This window comes from Lissotriton vulgaris, chromosome 10 (genome assembly GCF_964263255.1).
Source record: "Lissotriton vulgaris chromosome 10, aLisVul1.2, whole genome shotgun sequence".
Lineage (NCBI taxonomy): Eukaryota > Metazoa > Chordata > Amphibia > Caudata > Salamandridae > Lissotriton > Lissotriton vulgaris.
Window position 1 is genome coordinate 897,959,620 of NC_141698.1, and position 21,646 is coordinate 897,981,265.

Here is a 21,646-nt window from a genome sequence, read left to right on the forward strand (position 1 = left end):
CTACCGTCTCAGAGGGCTCGGTTCCTCGGAGCAATGCTGGATTCGCGGCTTTCCAAAGCCTTTCCGACTCAAGAGAGGATTCAGAAACTGCAGACACTAGCAGGAAACCTTCAAAGAAAAAAGTGTCTTTCTGTACGCAGCTACAAGTCGCTGCTGGGGGTGATGTCATCCTGTATCCCCCTGATCCCGCACTGCAGGCTCCGGATGCGCCCCCTGCAGGAGCAACTGGACCTTCAGTGGCAACAAGTGCACGGATCGTTCGACGACAAAGTGCTGGTCACTCGAGACATGCAAGATGCAGTGCGTTGGTGGTCAAATCAACAGAACTTATGCCGAGGTCTATCCTTCGCAAGCGTTCCATCGCCTCACGTACTGACGACGGATGCGTCATTGGAGGGATGGGGAGCCATGATGCAGGACCTGCAGGTCAGCGGCCATTGGTCCCCAAGCGACCAAAAGTTACACATCAACCTGTTGGAGCTGAGAGCAATAAGGCTGGCCCTTCAAGCCTTTCTTCCGCGTCTCCGGGGTTCACAGGTGCTAGTCAGGACAGACAACACCACGGCTATGCATTATGTGAACAAGGAGGGAGGGACCAGATCACTTCCCTTGTCACGAGAGGCTCAGCAGATTCTAGAATGGACGATTCTTCACGGAATTTCTCTGAGGGCGGAGCACTTACCAGGAGTGCTCAACGAAGGCGCAGACAGACTGAGCAGACTCACCTCAGTCACTCACGAGTGGGAGCTGAAGCAACAGGTTCTGGATCTACTCTTTCAGCAATGGGGCACACCAGAGGTGGACCTTTTTGCAACTCCAACCAACAGAAAGTGTCCAGCTTACGCCAGCAGGTTCCATCACCAAGACTCGTTGGGCGATGCCCTGTCGATAGCCTGGACGGGGAGGTTCCTCTATGCATTTCCACCGATCCCCCTGCTTCCTCGACTCATCAGGAAGATGAAAACGGAACCATGCAAACTCATCCTAATAGCCCCGGCATGGCCAAGACAATTCTGGTACACCGAACTACATCTGCTATCGCTGGTACCTCCGATACCGCTAGAGGACGTTCCGGATCTCTTGGCAATGTCCGGAGGGCAGGTTTGGCATCCAGACCCAAGGTCGTTGCACCTGACCGCATGGCTCCTGACCAGCGAGAATACATGAATGTCCCACTTTCCACTGAGGTCAAAGACATCCTCTCTCAGGCGAGGGCTCCGTCCACGAACAAAACATACAGATTAAAGTGGAAGAGATTTTGTATTTGGTGCAATAAAGAAAAGATTGATCCTTTCATGTCACAACCTCATCAACTCCTGCCTTACCTACTCTCGCTGGCTAAGTCTAATCTGTCCCATTCTACCATCAAGGTTCATTTAGCAGCGATTTCGAGATTCAGAAGGGCGGACTCGGGTCCTTCTTTGTGCTCTGCGAGAATTGTCAAGCAATTCCTCAAAGGCCTGTTCAGGGTTTATCCACCAGTGCGATCTCCTCCGCCAACGTGGCATCTGAACTTAGTCCTAGCTCAGCTAATGAAAAGACCTTTTGAGCCGATTCACCGCTCAGACCTAAAGTTCTTATCGTGGAAGTTAGCTCTACTCTTGGCCCTCACGTCAGCGAGGCGAGTGGGGGAAATACAGGCCCTGACTATACAAGAACCATTTTTGCAATTCAAAAAGAACACTACCATCTTAAGGACCAACCCAAAGTTCATTCCAAAAGTCCCCACTGACTTTCATCTAAATGAACCAGTCATACTTAAAACATTTTTTCCGAACCCAGTCACTCCAGCAGAAAAGACATTGCACACTCTCGATTTGCAACGATGTCTAAAGTTCTACATAGACCGTACCAAGGACTTTAGGAAATCTTCGCAATTATTCATTGCCTTCGGCGGTCCAAACAAGGGTCTCCCTCTGTCCAAGCAGGGGATCTCGAGATGGATTTCAAGTGCCATTCTGCATTGCCACCAGTTAGCAGGAAAAGCTCTGGTGGGCAGGATCCGCGCTCACTCGACAAGGTCGGTGGCTTCTTCTTCGGCCCTCTTTGCGGGGGTACATGTCAAGGACATCTGCAGGGCTGCTACCTGGAGCAGCGTACACACGTTCACTAAGCATTATTGCTTAGAATCCTTGCAGCAGGATGATGCGGCTGTGGGCCAAGCTGTCCTGAGAAACCTCTTCAAGTGATGGGTGAGCTTTCCTTTCTATCCCACCTTCCAGGGGTGACACATTTTGTAATTTCTTGCTAATGTGATAATTTACTGCTTTACAAAATGTGTTTATGATGTTTTACTGCTTGCTATTCTGATACAAAGCATGGGAATCTATGAAAGTTCCAATACTGGGGTAAGAAAACAAGTTACTTACCTGTAACTTTGGTTCCCCAGTATTGGTAACTTTCATAGATTCCCATGCGCCCACCCACCTCCCCGGGGAAAGCTCAGCCTTCAGCAAGTATGGTGTCTAGCACTCTACGGCTACGAAAATCTGAGGCTCTGAGGTTCCTTCAGGAAGGTTCTAAGGGTGAGGCTCTTCTGATTGGCTGACGCCTAGAGTTTGGTCTCTTTTACAAAAAGAGGCTGATATGTTACAAAAGGGAATGAGGCCTAAGCCTTTCCTTTCTCTTTTGTACCTACTACTATGATATTTTTTATTACCGAGACTCCCAGTCCGACGACGGGGAATGATACAAAGCATGGGAATCTATGAAAGTTACCAATACTGGGGAACCAAAGTTACAGGTAAGTAACTTGTTTTCTTATCCCCTTCTAACCACCCAGGAGCAAAAGTGACGCGTGACACAGGTTTTTTTTAATGTGGTTTGAGGGTTGCACACTAGGGCATGGACATTAGTCTTTGCTGCCCGCCATGGGCCGAATGTTGTGATCTGTTCCCCCAGGTGTGCAGAAAACCCACTTGACACCAAGGGGGAAAAACATGGGGTAGGGGCTGCCTACCATGGACATGGCGATGCTCCACACCCCAAAGGCGGTACAAAAGGGGGTGGTGATGGACGCAGCATCTGAATCAATCAAACATTCACACCCAGTCAAAAGATCTGGGTTTAATCCATCACCGTTCTTTAGCCCACTCTGCCACCCCAGTTCAGACATGGCTATATGCAAATCAGTCTGACCCTGTGCCTCATGGGAACAGTCCAGCCCGAACTGCCAAGGCATGTCTTCCCTGGACCGGAAACAAGCTTCTGAGGACCGGTTTCTGGCATTCCAGCCGTCTTCACCCCAAAGGGCTCAACAGTCTTTCTGCCCCTCTCGGAAGTCGATGAAATCCCAATAGACAAAACACAGCATTTATGCAGCATTGTCTTGGTGATTTTCTGTGCACCCTAGGGGGTGGGGTGGATAGAGGAATTAACCCCCAATCTGCCCCATCCCCCGGGGGGGGGAAGGCTCGGGGGGGGGGGCAGAAAGCACAGTGAACACCAGGGATTTCAAAATGGCAAATTCCCTTTGAACGAACCATACCCCGCCCCAGAAGGGGCAATAATATCTTTCTGCCTCCCCGGGGGGCAGATAAGAAGTTTGTCTAAATTGGGAAGGTTGGCCCACATGTTCCCCCAAATGTGTGGGGTGGGGGAGTAGAAAGAACACTAGGCATTTTGCATTTGAGACAAAAAAGGGCAGCCCCCCTCACACCCCTAAAAGGAGACTAACCAGTTTTTGGGCCTCGGTGGAGGGCAGAAGAGTTGGCACCCAATTTGCCTTTGTGGCAGATAGCCCAGTATACAATAGGACTATTTAAAAAAATAATAATGGGGTGGGTGGGTCTGGCCCATCCTGACGTCTGGCCCCACCCTCCCCCTAAAGCCTCAACAATCATTCTGCTGTGCTGAGGACTATAACATCACATTCCACAGGCAAAAGAGAGGACATTTAATTCATTAGAGTGTTGTTTTTCCATAGAGCCAAGTAGAGTGGGGCAAGAGCCCAATATCTTCCACTAGCTAAGGTGAATGGCTGCACTTTTTGCACTTGGGTAGGCAGCCAACTGGAAAAAACTACCAGACCGAGACATTTTGGAAAAATAAACATCAAGACTCCAGGATGCCTAAAATCATTCATTTTCCTTCCCTTTCTGTGATGTAAACCTTCGGAATATGCAGGCATCAACAAAATCCCTATTTCCCAGCATTCCCTCACTTGTTCTGATAAAAACCTATCCTTCTTGCATGTGTAGGCCTAGTGTCCACAACAGGAGAAGCCCCAGATCTTGATGTGGAAACATTAACTAGGATCTGGCTCTGTCGCTGCCCAGTGAAACTTACCAAACTCAACACATTTCTGAAAAGTAGACATCTCTGTGAGTCCAAGGTGGTGTGCTTCGCATGATCTCATGAAGTTTTCTTAGCCACAATGCCCTGCATACTTTAAACTCTGCCTAAAATCATGAATTTAACCTTGCATTTCTGTGATGGATACTTCTGGAGTGAGGATAAAGCATCACAAATCCCTACTACCAAGCTTTACCCCACTTGTGCTGCTGAAAATGCTGTACCACTTGTGTGGCTGGGCTAATGTTCTTGACAGAAATGGTTCAAAGAAAAGTCAATGGGAGTCTACTTGCAAGGGCTTCCGTTGATCTTGGTTTGATCTGTTCCTGTATGCTAGTATGGGTACCCAGAAATTAAGAGATGTACAAATGTAAAATGTAAAAAAAACTGCTCCTAATTTCCTTATTTTGTGCCAATTACAGAAATACTGAAGTTATCTTGAAACCCATTTTTCAATCTACATATTTCACCATGTAAATTGGTTTATACTGGGTACACGCAGAAAAAACGTTGTATAGAGCAGCTCAGTTGTTGGTTCTGGGTACCTTGGGTTTTCGGAGAACCTACAAACCCTAAATAGCCCCTCAACCATAAGTTTCTAGCGGACATCATGGTATATTGCTTTTGTAAATAGGCCATCTCGACAAAAAGCTACTGATAAAATTGTCACAAGTGGCGTTTTTTTCCTACTCATTTTAACTACTTCTTTATTTTAACCGTTAGTTTTGTCAGGAAATCCTGGAGGGATCCTTGAGGAATCTACGTATATGACCCCTTGCTGGATTAGGAATTCTGTCTTCTTTTGAGAAATCTCTATCTTTTCTGTATCACACATGGGTTTCACATGGCTTTCACACAGTTTTCCACCACTAACTGGAAGGTTGAGAGCAAAAAAAAATAAGAAAAAAGGGCTACATCCTTGAAAAATGCTAAAACTGTAATACATTTGTTTTTACGTCTCGCCTACGCAGTGCACATGCTTCATAGGAAAAAGACCTTTTGCCATCGATTCCGTTTTTCAGGCAAAAACGTGCATGCATTTCATTGCTTTGAATGCAACGTGTGCACGTTTGGCGATTCCCTTGCGGGAGCGAGCTTTGAAACCATGTGTTTGTAATTAACATAAGGTTCCTGCTCACTCCCACAAGGGAAACAGGCGCAGACCCCCTCCTCTCTCCCCTTCCCCTGCTGCCTCCTCCTCTCCTGGCAAACCTGCTCTCGACTAACTTTCGGGGCCGCGCTAGTTTTTCAGCGTTTGTTTCTTAAGCCATGCCTTGCCTTTAATCCCGCCCAAATCAGCCCGCCCCCATTGCGCGCAACACCACAGTTGACATACTTTTTCAAATGCCCTTTGACTGCTTCAATCATATAATATGCTAACACCCTAAATTAGTGACACAGCTCAAGGGGTTAAGCTCCTGTTGCAAGCCCCATATGTAACCTACAGACGCTGATAAACCTCAACGGGGTTAACTCAGACCTTCATCCTGCGCAGGTCATTACAAGGAATGGAAAACTGTGAAAACATTAGCACTTTTTTCCTTTTTTAAACCAAGAGGCAGCTCGCTGTGGTGCGCAGTGAATTAGAGCTAAAGGTTGCATTAGAACACTGCCGGGCACACAAGAAGCGTGTTGTCTGGATGCGAGGCACCATGACAACACTGCACAAACACCCACGTTCGTCCCTCAGTGCACCCCCATGCAAGGCTTGCAGCCGTGCGGGTGCTGACCTGCTCCACCTAAGCGGAAAATGTGGTTCAGCCCAAATCAGCACGGAAAACAAGCTCCAAACCAGCTGGGCGTGTCCCTCAGCTGAGAACCTGCGGGCGCCTTTGTCTCACCTGAAACTGATTTCCACGCTCCAGTGGCCCCCGTGACCCACGCAGGCACCAGTACTCTTCACATGGCTGCCTAGCAACCCTGGTAGTGCTGTGCTCGGAGTCAGGCTGCTTGTCTGGTGTGGGAGCTGTCCTCGATTTGGTGAGATTGATTGTAACAGTTATACTTGAGAAGGCATTTGTCCCAGACTGATGTGTCATCAGTATCCCAGGTGAAGCCAGTCGTGAAGCCTTTAAGGAGGATGTGGTCAGTGGGGAGGGTCTTGGCGTCCCTACACAGGTGCAGCTGCTACAAAGACCTCCAAGGCTCGGTGGCATTGTTTTATTTCCCCCCGCATTGGGAGATCGAGGGTTTTTTCCTTTAGGATCATGTCTGGTACTTGTGCCTGTTGAGTTGGGGGTTTAGAATGTTTGGGCGGCCGGATAGTGTTCGTGGGCGCAGCTTCAGGGGGTGTTTAGAATGTTACACCCCCTAATAAATGTATTTTCAGATTAATAGTTGGGTCAAGGGGCTTTCAGTCGGGTATTGCGAGGTATCTGTTGGATTTCACCAGTTTTTTTCGCATTCACTCACTGACAAAGACACGTACACAAACCCACTCTCTCTCTCATCTGTTTTGAAAGCCCTAAAAATGTTGATTATTTTACCCAATATTGTGTTTCTCTCACTTAGTGCTTCTACCAATCCGCATTCTTCTTTTCACATGACTCTTAAGCCCCAATTATGCACCCCTGCTTGTCGTATAATGTCTTTTAGATTTACATCCCAGTGTGATTGTCGGGAAATCTGAAGCTCTCCCCCCCCCATTGCCTCCCTGTCTCAGCTCAGTGCATGCATCCCTATTTCAGCTTGGTGCATGCTTCCCTGTCTCAGCTCGGTGCATTCACCCCCTGTCTCAGCTCGGTGCATGCATTCCTGTCTTTGCTCGGTTCATGCTTCTCTGTCTGGTGTCGGTGCATGCATCCCTGTCTCAGCTCGGTGCATGCATTCCTGTCTTAGCTTGGTTCATGTTTCTCTGTCTGAGGTCAGTGCATGCATCCCTGTCTCAGCTCGGTGCAAGCATTCATGTCTCACCTCAGTGCATGCATCCCTGTCTCAGCTTGATGCATGCATTTCTGTCTCCCCATTCTAGGAACAAGCATTGGCATAGCCAATCGGTCTCGCCTTTGGGAACCTATAAGTGTTTGGCCATGCAACAGTTGATGTTGTTGCACCAAGGATATTGTGCTGCATAACTAAATAATTAAAAGGTCCCAAAAGCGAGACCTATTGGCTACGCCAATGTTTGTTTTATTCAGCCCTGCATGTTCTTGGAAGCCATTTTTAGGAAAAAACTATATCTTTTTTGGGCACCTTTCTCCTATTTTGCCTAAAAAGCAGAATTAGCCTATGTTTTGCCTATTTTCTCGGTCCCCTTGAATAGGAATCCATAAACCCTGGGTACCTTTGTAATCCCCATAATATTGTAAAAAATGGACGCAAACTTGGCCAGGATATCTTGTGTGGAAAAAAAAGTTGTGGAACCCTAAGCTCAAACTACCCCAAATAGCCAAAAAAGGGCTCAGCACTGTGAGCAAAGAAAACAGCAGTTAAGGCATTAATAACAGGCTACTCGTGAGGTTTATTGCGTGCATGTTCCAAACACGAGCACCATGATCTTTATTACTCCATGTAATTTCCTTGGGTAGATCTTTACTTCCAAGGGTTGGACCAGTCGCATGTTCTTATTACACACTTTTGATTGGCTGCCTGAGCTCACTTTCTTGGTGACTGTTTTTTCATTTCAGTGAATTGAATTCAAAGCTGCAAGATACCCTGGAGCAAATCGAGGTAAGAATTGCTGAACCCTTGTCCATACTACAAATTCAGGATGGACGTGTGAATACTGTTAATATCGGGGGTGGAAATGTAAAATATATTATTAGAAATTCCTCAAATTGGAGGTGAAGGGGTTGCATAAGAAAAGGGACCGGAGTCGTGAGCGGTAGAGTTCGGCAATAATATGATACATTTATTTTTACGGTACTCTGCCACAATAAAAAAATCAGGCAACAAGGTATAATGACCTAGTAAATCCAATCCAGCTTGTCATTAACAGACCGGAGTTTAAAATAACATAATGGGTAAGGCACCTGCTGCAGTGATCTTTGTGTCCATGCAGAGTTCTGTGGTATAATCGTGATAACATAACTCTGATGGCCTGGGCACTTACAGGAGAGATCTGGGTTCAGTCTAGTCAGAGCTTTGACTCTTCATAAATAGCATAGAGGGTTAATGTGCATTCTGCAGAAAACAAAGTGTAACAGGCAGGTCACAGATTTGAATTGTATGTAGACACCTGAGTGGGCTATTGTTTCTGTTGCAGAAATCATGGTGTGACATGTAGACCATAAGTTTCAATGTTGCTAATCTCTAGCACAATGTAATACTAATAAAATGCTAACACTGGGTCCTCTTTCTGCCAAGTGCCTTTTATTACTGATTCCTGATCTAGGTGCTTCAAGTCTGTGTGAACAGTGGCTTTAGAACATGGGAGGTTTATATATTTAAGGGCTTATTACAGAAAAAAGAGATTGGTGTAGAAAACACTGATATGTTTGAAAGTTTTTTGTGTTATTTTCATGTCTTTTAAATATACTTACTGAACTTAATCTGTACTATTATGGGTTCTCTAAAACATCTATCAAATTATTTCATCTTAAAACCTAAGAAAAGCTTGTGTGTGTTCTCATTTCTAACTGTTATGCCCCTCCAAAGTTAGCAGTGAAATTCCTGGCGCCTGTCCCAGACTCAAAATCTTGTGATAGCAGACAAGGACAGACATACCCATCTATTTTGCCCCTGCCTGTACCTGCTGCAACACCAGACCATTGTTGCTGTCAGCCATTCTTATGTCCTATTTTTTCCCCTACTGGGTGTCAACGCAACTTAGTCGAGGAACCGGATATTGGTTCAATAGCTGGTTAAAATCGCTTTTTAGGTTTTGCATAGACAGTGCGTGTGTGGTCTCTTCGAGACCTGTTGTTTACAGTGAGTGGGCTACTGCCTGTTTATATGCTTGCCATTTGTTAGCTCCAGTGTGACTTGTGTTTTCTTCCTTTCTATTGTCCATGGCAAGAATGCGTCATATCTTATCTTGAGTTTGCATGGTCCCTGGAGCATGGACTAACTACTTGTGTCCTTCCTCTGCTCCCGTTTATGAGCTACTTATTTCTTTTTTTTCAAGCACTCCACATGAGTACTTGTGTCTTCAGGGCCTCTCCCATATCCCATATCTCTTTTCCCTCCCAACCTCCTTCCACATCCGTTACATCTTTCCCCAAATCCCTGACCCTGTTTCATCCTACCCACCCCCATCCCTTCTCTCTCCACCCGCTCTCGTATTTGTTTGTTCTAAACTACTGATAATAGATTCCAGAAAACCAAGTGGGGAGGCCGGAGTTTTGTGATCTCAACGGCCAAGGCATGGAATGCGCTTCCTCTTCTCATTAGAATAATCTCCGATCTTCAGTTCAGGAAAAATGTCAAAATGTGACTGTTCCCTTAACTTCTCTTATCTCGATCTCTCCGCTGGACTTGACACCTCCAAGTAATTGTTTGTCTATACTACTATTATAAAGAGAGAACTTGCACCTTTTGGCCAGGTAAACTCAGGAACCACAGCGCCAATCTACACACCCGATACATCTATGAAAATGTCAGGGTGTGTAGATGGACATAGGCTATATAAATTTTAAAAAAAGTAAATAAAAAAAATTACGTTTGTAAACAAAGTAGTCCCCTGAAAGTAGCGCCGTCCGGGACCTAGCGCTGGCTGCTACGCGACGTGCGTGATGACAAAGGAGGAGGGCGGTGCAGTGAGGAGCGGCTGTGCAGTGAGGAGCGGCGGCACAGGTAAGGAAAGGGAAAATGAGACTGTGATGCAGGGGAAGGCAAGAAGGAGGCAGCAGTAAATGAAAATGTCGGAGCGCAACTGAGTCGGGGCGGGAGGGGGGCGCGAGTGAGTCGGGGCGGGAGGGGGGCAGGAGTGAGTCGGGCGGGAGCGGGTGTACTGCCCCCAGCCACTTTCTGCCCCAGGCAACGCTGGGGCGGGCTGCTAGTATTGAATAAATCCTTTTAACATAACGTAATCAGTGTTAAAGTTCAAGTGCTCCCTGTGTAAAATGTGATGGTAATTTGGTTTACTAGTAAGTCCCTTGTACAGTCCACTGTGTGTGTCCTGGGCCTGTAAATAAAATGCTACTAGTGGGCCTGCAGCACTGAATGTGCTAGCCACATGAGTATCCTTGCAAACATGTCTCAGACCTGCCACTGCAGTGTCTGCGTGTGCAGTTGTAAACTGCCATTTCGACCTTGCCAGGCCCAAACCTTCTCTTTTGGTACATGTAAGGCACCCAAGGTTGGCCCAAGGTAGCTTAATGGGCAGGGTGCAGTGTAATTAAAAGGTAGGACATATACTGCTGTGTATTACATGTCCTGCTTGTGAAATACTTCTAATTTCATTTTTCACTACAGCAAAGCCTATTCCTCCCATAGGTTAGCATTGGAGCTGCCTTGTAACATCTTACACGTGTATCTTCAAATTAGGAGCTGATAGAAAATGGAAGTTTGGGGTCTCTTGAATAACAATTTACAAATACATATTTTAATAAAGTTGGTTTTTAAATTGCAGGTCTCAAAATGCCACTTATAGAAAGTTGACATTTTTTTCTTTTAACCATTCTATGCATCTGTCTGCTGAATACAGGTCTGGGTTAGGATGACAGTTGGACTCTTTGTGCATTCATTCTAGACATTCACACAAAGGGATTGGAGGTGTGGCCTACTTATCCTGATGGCCCATCACCTGGGTGAGGGGTCTTTCTGAGCTAGAGTGGTGGGTGAGGCAGACCTGGAAGCAGAGGTCAGCCCGGGACCAGGGTTTAATTCCCGGCTCGGCGGGGTCTTGAGTCCTAAAATGTCCATGGACTCGACAATTCTCGCTCCGGTGCCTACTCGATTCACAGGTTCATACTCTGCGACTCTGGGCAATAGCTTGCTTAATCTCCACAACAGCCCCTCGCGGTGGGATGCCTGGCTTTCACCTTGTGGATACCCTCCCGGGGTTATCTCACAGGGGAATACCAGGACGGGTTCCCTAAGCAAGCGCTTAGATACCGGGTCGGTGATTTGCGCTATATAAATACATGTACATTTACATTTACATTTACACTGTGCCTGTCCTCACACAAATAAGTCTCCACCCTCTGCAATGTCTGGAGCTAAGGCAGGGTATTTTGCACGACAAAGCCTGTCCTTTAAAGTTTGCCTACTACAAACAATAAAATGGGTATAAAAATTGATTCCCATATATTTTGAACACTTCTGAACTGAAGACATTCTGCCAGGAAGAAGAGCTGGATAAGCTGCCAGGAGTGACTGCCACTTTGCTGTTTGCTTTGCTGGGTTGGCCTGCTGCTTCTGTGCTGGGAGTGAAAGGACTATACTTTGCTTTCTGTATCCTGCTTCCAAGGCTCTCCAAGGGCTTGCTTCAAGCTTGCCTCCTGTTTAGAAGTCTCAGAACCATCAAAGGCTTCACTTGCCACCACCTGGGCTCTTCTAGTGAGAGCGCTGACTTGCCAACTGGCGCCAAATCCAGTAACTAGGCCCTTGGAAATGAGTTCTGGTGATTTTCAAGGAGAAAATACATGCATTGACTCCTAGCGTGATTCCGAACCGACGCATTAATGCAAAACTTACCGCATCACCACTGCCAGCAATGTAGCATGGTCCTCCACTTGTCTCCATGACCGCTGACCACAATGCAGGACCCAGCTTTGTCACAGCGTGTCAGAAGAGGCCACCGCTGAGTGAGTTTTGAGCACCGGCTCACAGAAGTCCGTGACGCACCACTCTGATGCCGACCCAGTGCCTGCGTCATTGCTGTGGAACTGACTGGACGCAGATTCCTTCACTGACACCGCACAGCAGTAAGGAACCAATGCATAGTGTCTGTGAGGAACCAACACATCACCTCCCCTGCCTAGCAGTAAGAAACAGATGCCTCACCTCCCCTAGAGACCCTCATTTGTAACACTTGTCTTATTTGTTTTATGTTGGTTCTCCCACTGATTCTAACTTTCATAGCACAAGAGCTTTGTGAATATGAAATCAGGTTAACTACAGTTCACTATTGAGAAGAAAAAGTTGCACCATATGTAGCAAACACCAAAGCACCCATTAAAGAACCTACTCCTATAACGACTGACACACGTAGGGTGTTAGTTATTATGGTGGTGTGTGCTATTCTGGCGGTGTGTGCATACATTTTTAGAAATGGTATTTATTTGGGGAATATATCTTGCAAGTACATCCGGAATACGTGTTGTTTTCTAAAAAGCAGGGTTTCACTTCAAACAAATAGACAAAAGCATGTCATTTAAAAGTTTAATAGATCTCATTTGTGATCGCAAAGAAATGAGTGCCAGTTGTCTGTTCTGCAATAAACTGCTCAAGGGAAAAAGGGAACAAATATCAGTTCATAGCAGCTGTTTTAGTCATATTGGAGCAAGGACAGAAATATGTTTGCTTATTAACGACCTGCAATATACCTGTGTAGATGGCTGCTAGGAAGCTACGAAAGCGCTCCTTTAATGTCTGTGGTCTCAATAATGGTATGAAAAGAAAACGGGTTAAATATGAGTTACGTTTAATAAACCCAGATATACTTTGCTTGCAGGAAACACACATTCCTTGGTCTAACTATAAGCTTTTATTAGAATTGGGATATTCAATCCTAGCAGTGTCTAAACAATCTACCATGAACCGTGGTGTAGTCATAATGGGTAGTCCAGCTGTAACAGGTACGGGTAGGATACGGGCTGATAACTCTGGTCGATGGGCCTTCTGTGAGTGTGCTATAGGGGCTATGAAAGCTACAATATGTACTGTGTACGGGTCCAATTCTGATGAGCCAGATATTTGGGAGTTTTTAAATGTGGAGTTAGCACAATGGCCTTTGCCACTAATATTACTGGGAGATTTTAATATTCATGCTGATATCCATATTTGGGATTCCCAGCCCCAGAGACATTATGGTCGTAAGCCTAAGGTATATCGGGCATTATACCAGTTAATATCCCAACATGGATTAACTGACGGATGGGCTAAGATAAATCCTGGTAATCCAGGGTATATTTTTTTTTCTTCTCCTCACTCCAAGTTTATGCGGCTGGATTATATTTTCATACCTCGGTCTCTAACTGTTGGCGCGAAGATTCAAGTTATGCCCCGAATTACGTCAGATCACAGCCCGATAGTTCTGGACGTGATTTGCATGCAATTGATCCGTCCAATACGCTCATTTACATTCAATAAAAAATGTATAAGTGATGAGTAGGTTATTAATCATATTAAACATTGGGCTACACAATTCTTAGATTTTAATAGAGGTACTGCTAGTCAACCGATGGTGTGGGACTCTTTGAAAGCAGGGTTCAGGGGGGAAACGTGTAGCTATGGTTGGGCTAAGCAAAAAGAACAGAAAGCTATGATTGCAGAAATGATAGAGGACCTTAGAATGGCAGAATCTGAACTCATGCTTGCAATTCAGTCTAATGCCGACTCTCAAGCTGAACAAACTAAGGTTGCTAGCTGTAAAGCCAGGATTAATGGGGTGTGGAGTCAAGATATTGCCTCCCAGTATAACATTTATAAAACTGAAAGATATGAATATGGTGAGGCAACGGGAAGATGTCTGGCTCAAAGGATGCGGGGTAAACAGGCGGCTCAACGTTTTGATTTGTTGGAGAATGCTAGAGGGGAGTCGGTAAAAACTACAGACGGTATTATGGAGGTCTTTCGTAGTTATTATCAAGAATTATATACACAAGATGCAATCTTACAAGATCAGATTGAAACCTATCTCAATGACCTGGATCTGCTCAAACTCGGGCCCTCCGAGAGGGAAATGCTGGAGGCTCCAATTACTATGCAAGAGCTTCAGTTGGCCTTAGAAGACTTAGCGTTAGGGAAGGCATCTGGCCCTGACAAGCTTCCTTTGGAGGTCTATCGCTTACTATTCAGTGTTATCAAGGAGGACATGCTCGCTACTTTTATTATGGCTCAACGTGGTAATCCGCCGGCATCATGGGATGATGCCAACATTGTAGTTTAAAAAAAAAAGATAAGTCTCCTCAACTGCCTCGGTCATATCGGCCCATATCATTAATTAATGCTGACGCAAAAATATACTCTATAATATTAGCCACGCGACTGCTGCGAGTTACTCCAAAGTTAGTATACCATCACCAGCACGGGTTTCTCCCCAGGAGAAGTACTGTAAATCATCTCGGGTAATAGCGTCAATAGACTATGCAACCGCACTCCAAAAAAATATAGGTATCATTTTTTTGGATGCGGAAAAAGCCTTTGATCGGGTTCCATGGCTGTTCGTATGGGCTACAATGGGCAGAATGGGGTTTGGTCCTCTGTTTATGCAGGCGGTACAAACTATGTATAGGAGTCCCCGGGCTAAAATTTGTACTATGGGACAAGAGTCATTACCTGTCCATATTACCTGGGGCACGCGACAGGGCTGCCCATGTTCGCCTCTACTTTTTGCTATCTATATAGAGCCACTATTGCAGCTACTGGAGTCTACCAATCTTATAAAACCTATGATGGTTGGCGAATTTGAAGTCTGCGTACTCGCGTATGCTGACGACATCGCGGTGGTGACCTCGGATCCCGAGCTAGCAATAAGGCAGGTTGAATACCTGGCGCAATCATTTGGACACGTTGCTGGCTATAAACTTAACATCTCTAAAACTCAAATTGTTTGTTCAACGGGGCTGTGTGCTAGTGAGCCTCGAGTGACGCAAGAGGCTAAGTACTTAGGGATTAAAATTAGGATGTGTATACAGGAAATAATTGATGTGAATTGGAATGATATAATAGGAGCTGTCAAGAGTCAGTTAGAAAAGCTAGAATGCCTGCATTTGTCAATGGTTGGGTGTCTCAATGTTCTTAAGATGTGTATCCTCCCCAAAGTACTCTACTATTTCCGGACAGTTCCTTTGGAGCTATCCAGGCCACAATTAGCGCAGCTGCAAGGCATCTCCGATAGGTTTATCTGGGGTTGGAAGAAGCCCCGCCGTGCTTCTAAATACATGACATTACCTCTGGAACGTGGTGGATGGGGTGTCCCAAATTTTACTTATTATTATCTAGTATGTCTCATACAAAATTCAAGGTTTATGCTACTTGAGGTGAATACACGAGTATTTGAGACACCTAATATTTATCAAATGATATTGGGTGATTCGGCCTGTGAAGCTTTTTTGAAGTTTTATGAGCTTAGTTATTTTAAGCATACCAGATTTAAAATCATGACCACAGCTTACAAGGGTTGGAAGTGGCTTCGGAAAATTTTGGATATTCAACGGCTCAATTTCTATACACCTTTAGACTCTAGGAACATACTACCATCTATATTCTGGGACGCCAAGAAGCGAATTTGGAAAGTTAATGGGATATGTCGTCTGGGGGATTTTTTTAGGGATGGTACACTGATTCAATTTACGGACTTAATGGAGATATATTTGGTGGCAAAGAATGATTTTTTTTAAATATCTGCAAATACGGGACTTTTTGCATAAACGCCAACTACAACCTATGGTGTATAATGAATTCATTGATGCTCTTTCAAAAGGCGCTAAGATTGGTGTCTTGTATGAAATGTTACTATCAAAACAATCGGATGATATTGAAATGCAGGATACCAAATGGCAAAATCGATTGGGATGTTCAGGTGTATTCTTGCAAGATTCAATTGATATGGCAGGTGCAATAGTTTTGTCTGCTAATTTACGTACGCAACATTATAAAACTGTATTTTATTTGTATCATACACCAGTGAAAATGATGAAGTGGGGTTATATCCATGATGGAAAATGTTTCCAATGTCAAATGGATGCAGCAGATATTGTCCATATATTTTTTGATTGTAATGCACTTTCTCCTTATAGAGGAATTTTTATTTACAATAACGAAGGTGCAATTTCATATTAGTCGGGAACTGCTGCTTTTTGGGGTTGGTATTGATGATCAAAGGGCACAGAACTGCTATCCCCACCGATATTTTCTTTTTATGGCTACGGCTGTAGCCAGACTATGTATTGCTACAATGTGGCTGAAACCCAACCCCCTGCTTTTGAAATGTGGAGAGCAGAGCTCTATAATGTGTTCCTTTTAGAATTTAACTTATATCGTATTAAATCTATGAAAAAAAAACAACGGGGTGAAGATATGGCAGCCAATGCTCCAACATTTTGAATTATCATTTGGATCGTAATTTTGTTTGATATCTGTCATAGTGTTATAGTACACTTTCAAATGCTATTGAATATATGCTTTATTTGCTTTTTTTGTTTGCTATGAACTGAATAATAAAAATTTAATTTTTTTAAAAAGACTGCTTATTTAAATCAACTGCATAGCACAGAAGTGCTTTTAGAATCCTTGACAGTGCTGAGCTGCTTCTTCGAAGGTAGTGTTCTGTGGGCTTTGCCCTTTCATATCTGCCCTGGATTTGGGAATGAAACTGATGGACAATTGTGACGTAGTATCAGCCATTATGTTGAGTACATTAGAGGGGAAGCAGCAGCATTGGCTATACGCCTGTGCCATAGGGTTTTGGCTTCAATAAAACAGGAGCACAAGTTACCTAAAATTATCGAAGAAACGTACTCAACAGTGGATAGAGATAATTTGGGAGCCACATCTGGTAAGCCACAAATTAAGAGTAATTCTGAAAAGGATAACTGAAAGCAAGCACCTGAATCTTCTAAGAAACATGAAAGAGTAAGTCATGGGTCAGATCTCCTCAACAGGAGGCCCCTGAATAGCTCTACAATCTGCGTAACTGTGATAATATTAAAACACCTGACAGTTATCAGGATACTGATACACGCTCATCTCTTTCCTATCAAGATACATCCAGGAAATGGTCGGAGACAGGTGGACGGTCACTGTGCAAATCAGAGGAGTACGTGAAACCAAAGAAGGACTCACAACGCTCTTCTGCCTACATAATAAAAAAGGAAGACAAACATAAACAGTCAAAGCCTCCATTAAAAAAGAAGAAGGTATTGGGACTTAGTCAAGCATGCCGTGGATATTGAGGACACTACTTCTGAGTGGGGTGTGGGCTCTGACCATGCTGGACAGCGTGGCAGAAATCTGCATAGTGCACCTCAACCTGATGGACTGTCTGGTGGAAGGAGCATTGAATGAATATATCCAGGTGGAAACACTAGATACCAGGGTGAGCGTCCGACATAATTAATACTAGATGCATCTCCAATTGGAGGGGGACGTACCTAGAAAAATTTGTGTTCTCTTGTGGGAGAACTTGTCATTCGGCTATGATATTCTTTTGGCCAAAAAAGAATTGGTCACCTGAATTCATGATGGATTGCCCAGAGGGAGAAATTTTGATTTTATCTGCCTTTTCCGACCTCGACTCATAATCCGTTAAACATTCATATGCCAAGGAATGGACTTAAGCTCTAGCTCCTTCGTTATACAGCAACCATGTGGGGTGAGAGGACGGTTCCAATTATCATGTAATACCAGTGAGGATCGACCCCACAACCTCAAAGTCAGTATCCCATTTAACAAGCATTTGCAATGCAATCGGTCTCGCTTTTGGGACCTTATATATTTAGCAATGCAGCACATTAGCCTGGGTGCTGAAACATCTACTGTTCTTTAACATGGAGGGAAAGTAAGCACCAAACTGCGTGACACGCCAGGAATGGGAACACATGGAGAGAAATATTGCCTTTCAGCAGCAAATGGTATAGTCTAAAGCTCTGTTTTTAATTTAAAAAATCAGGGCCTTTGGTGGTCAAATCACTGAAAATACGAGATTTGAAAAAAATATTATTGTCTACGGGTGCTCGTGGAAGACCATTTCTTTTCTATGGACTGGAATCCAGAGAATGCTAAAGTGATTCTGGTATTTTACTGACCTCTGCTGGTCGTTTTCTAGTAAGAAAGTTAAATAGAGGCAGTTGCCAGAAAAATTAAACAAAGAAAGTCCCTCAGCAGAAACGATTCTGGTATTTTACTGATCTCTACTGGTCGTTTTCTATCAAAACAGTTAGATAGAGGCAGTTGAACAGAAAAAAAAAGTCCCTAAGCGGAAGCAAACAAGTTCTAGGGCTGATCTCCGGATCCCACAAAGTACATACATATATAAGTATATACTAAAGTATATACAAGAGGTCTTGAATGCTCGACGTGAAAATGAGTCAAAAGAACAAGTTAGAGAGATTCTCACAAACTTAAATACCAAAATCTAATAGAAAGTTGCACCTCTCCTATGAATTATCCCTTGTTTCTAGTAATGAACCCAGATCATACACATCGTCTAGTATTCGATAACAGACATTTAAACACATGTACAGAAACATTCACAGTACAAAATCCGCACAGAACAGCACTAATGAACAATAGTTGGTTCTCTCAAATAGATTTTTCTGCCAAAGTATACCACCTGAAAGCAGGTAGTTCTGTTGTTTACCCAAGGGTATAAAAATATCCGTGGGTTGTTTTCAGCTGAGGTTAAGGACTTCTACAACGATTTGATGACCAGGCATTTTCCTATCTCAATGACATTTTTTTGGCGACTGATGAGCTTTCTACACACTTGACAAAAGTAGATTGCATAGTTCTTGGATTTGCTCACATGGGCCACAAACTCAGCTTAAAAAAAAATCAAAAATGACCCATCTCAATGTCCTGTTTCAGGGATATGATCTGTCAAGTTAGGGCAAAAGCCTTGCGACACTCATTAGCGAAGTGCGCTTTTACAACCACCAAACTCATTGATGAATCTATAATCCATATTGGGATCCCTGAATTTTGGCAAAACATAGATTTTGCACAATGGGAAAAACCATTCTACGACTTGTTTCGTCCAGAATTTTTCAAGCGCACACTGGACCACTGAACACACACAGATACTACTTTCTGTACAAGTTAACATGCTGGCTTCGAAACAATTACACACGCCTGTCAACACCACAAACCTGGTGATCCGTATCATTGCTAGTGCATCAGGATATACCTATGTTAATTTCAACGAAGGAGACACTCTACCAATTGCATATAAACGTTGCGATGCGTTTTGCACTGACAGAATAGATTCTGACGGTGGTATAGAATGCTGAGTTGAGAGAGAGAGAGCGCATTGGCTCAGGAGTAAAGAATAATTGTTGTGACTCCACTGACAGCCTTAGAGGCTGTCATGAAAGCCAGCTTTCCCAGCCGTAAAGCATTGCATCCAAGATGGATATACTGGGCCAACTCTCTCACCACAACAGATTTAGACTACAGATTTCTTTACTACAAACAAAAGCATTCTTGCAATACAAAAATGAATACCCTCTGCCAAATTAAGTCATACCTCTTGATCATTATGATTACATCATCTATACTGACGGTTCTGCACAGCATGGTGTGGGCACTGAACAGCCTGCTGTGGGCACAACACAGCAATACTCGGCTACATGCATAGTCATTAAGGGTAGAATGCAGGATTGTGAATTCCAACCTGAGAAGAACTAAATGCGGTCACTAGGGGATTGCACAGTGCAGCTGGCAGAGCTGAAAGCTCTAATCCTGGCACTTGAGAATACTTATCCCGAATTCCCCACACTTATAGTGTGCGATTTGTATTATTGTGTCCAGTCTTACAATGAGTATCTACACTATTGGAGCAAGAATGGATTTTGAGATTCCAAGGGTGGCACCATAAAGCACAAAGTGATTTGGGGACGGGTGGTTAAGCTGAAAGAATGCTTTCCACGGACTCATGTGAGTTACAACCGGAGTTATCAATGTGTAATAATACACGTTGGAGGGAATTCAATGGCTGACAAAGCTGCAAAAGCGACAGTGCAAACTACTGCTTTCGCTGCATTTACTTGTTCCAGTATGAGGATAGAAACAGACATTATGATGGCTGTCAACACTGCATGCGAGGACACCCATTTGCTGAAAGTCCTTCTAGCAAAATACTCCTCCTAGTTAATTGTGCAAAACATACCATTTCCTCATAATCCCGGAGTGGGGTATAGAGTAATACCAAACTCAGATCACAGGTTAGGTTTAATCCTAAGAGCACATGAGGGCTTAGCATCTGCACATGCAGGGGTGGCAGCTACAATTTCACCATTGTAGCAACGGTGTTGGTGACCAGGTCTTTACAAACAAACTAGGGACTTTGTCCTTAAATGCGACATCGGTCAGCAGATGAAGTGGTCCACCGTAACATGCCCACCACAGACACCACTCTTAATATCAAACAAGCCTCTCACTTGTTATTATCTGGACTACTGCTGCCCCTTACAATCCATTGGGGCTTACAAATGCATCTTGGTTGCATTGGATTCCTGCTCTTGATTCATATGGGTTTGTCCACAGCGATCGGCTTGTGCCTGAAATGTTATTAAAGATCTGTATGTCTTTATCGGGACATATGCAGTTGGAACATTCCATCCAGACCAGGAGCCGGCGTTTGCCTCTAAGGCTTACAAAGTCACCATGGGATAAGTGGGTATCATCATGCGGTTCTTCTCCCCATATCATCCAAAGAGAAGTGGTAGTGGAGAGGAAGAACTGAAACTTCAAGAAATCTATACCAGCGTGGGTATTAGGCTGAGGTCTCAGTTGTATCCATCACATAGATGGGGTCTTGAGAGCACTCCGCAATCTACCTTAAAAATCCCTGGGTGGTGGGATTTCCTGCAAGATCCTTGGGGTTTAAATGTGGGTACCTGACCTCGACAGCCCCAGCACAGTGGTGAGTGTAACACCTTTTGACATCAATGAACGTTTGGCTTTTTTACAGTTTTACAGTTTCCGGTACACTCGGATCAAAGTCCAAGTAAAACACACCACCGCTGGGGAGAGGAATGAAGCACCAGCAACTTCTGGCTGGATCCCCCAGATTGGTGAAATGGTCTGGGAGAAGAAAGTGGACTATAAAGAATTTGGGTCAGTACCTGTCCTGTCTGTTGAAGGTACCAGAACTGTACTTCTATCACCCCATTCTGCTTGCAGAAACAAGACATTTGTGTCAATAGATCTCCTCAAACTGCAACATGTGGGTGGTTCTACACAGTAGACCACATAGTAACCTGAGTAATTACCGGTCTCTTATCACTACTATATAAGAACAGGAAGTCCTATTGGAAGCTTTAATCAGTGATGTAGTTTCACCCCCCGGCTGGAAATAGCAAATAATTATCTCTTCTACCTGCTACATCACAACTACTATACAAACAACTTGTACAGAAACGCAGATTTCTATTCGGATACCCGACTTGGATGGTGTTTTCGTAAATGCTCCACAATGCGAGTCTACTCAATGTACAAAGCTGCCAAAAATAAATCTAACAGTCTCCGGCTACTTTAGCGACTTTGACTTCTCTTGAGATTCATCAGAGCCACCACCTCCACCTCC

General features: G+C 44.3%; 1 protein-coding gene across 1 annotated transcript in view; it reads left to right on the plus strand.

The window, feature by feature from the left end:
* Nucleotides 1–21,646, plus strand: part of VPS50 (VPS50 subunit of EARP/GARPII complex) — a 791,964-nt gene that overhangs the window by 170,142 nt on the left and 600,176 nt on the right. Inside the window, exon 10 of the mRNA XM_086941875.1 lies at nucleotides 7,920–7,962. Coding sequence (XP_086798001.1) covers nucleotides 7,920–7,962 — 43 coding nt within the window. The remainder of the gene's footprint in view (nucleotides 1–7,919; nucleotides 7,963–21,646) is intronic.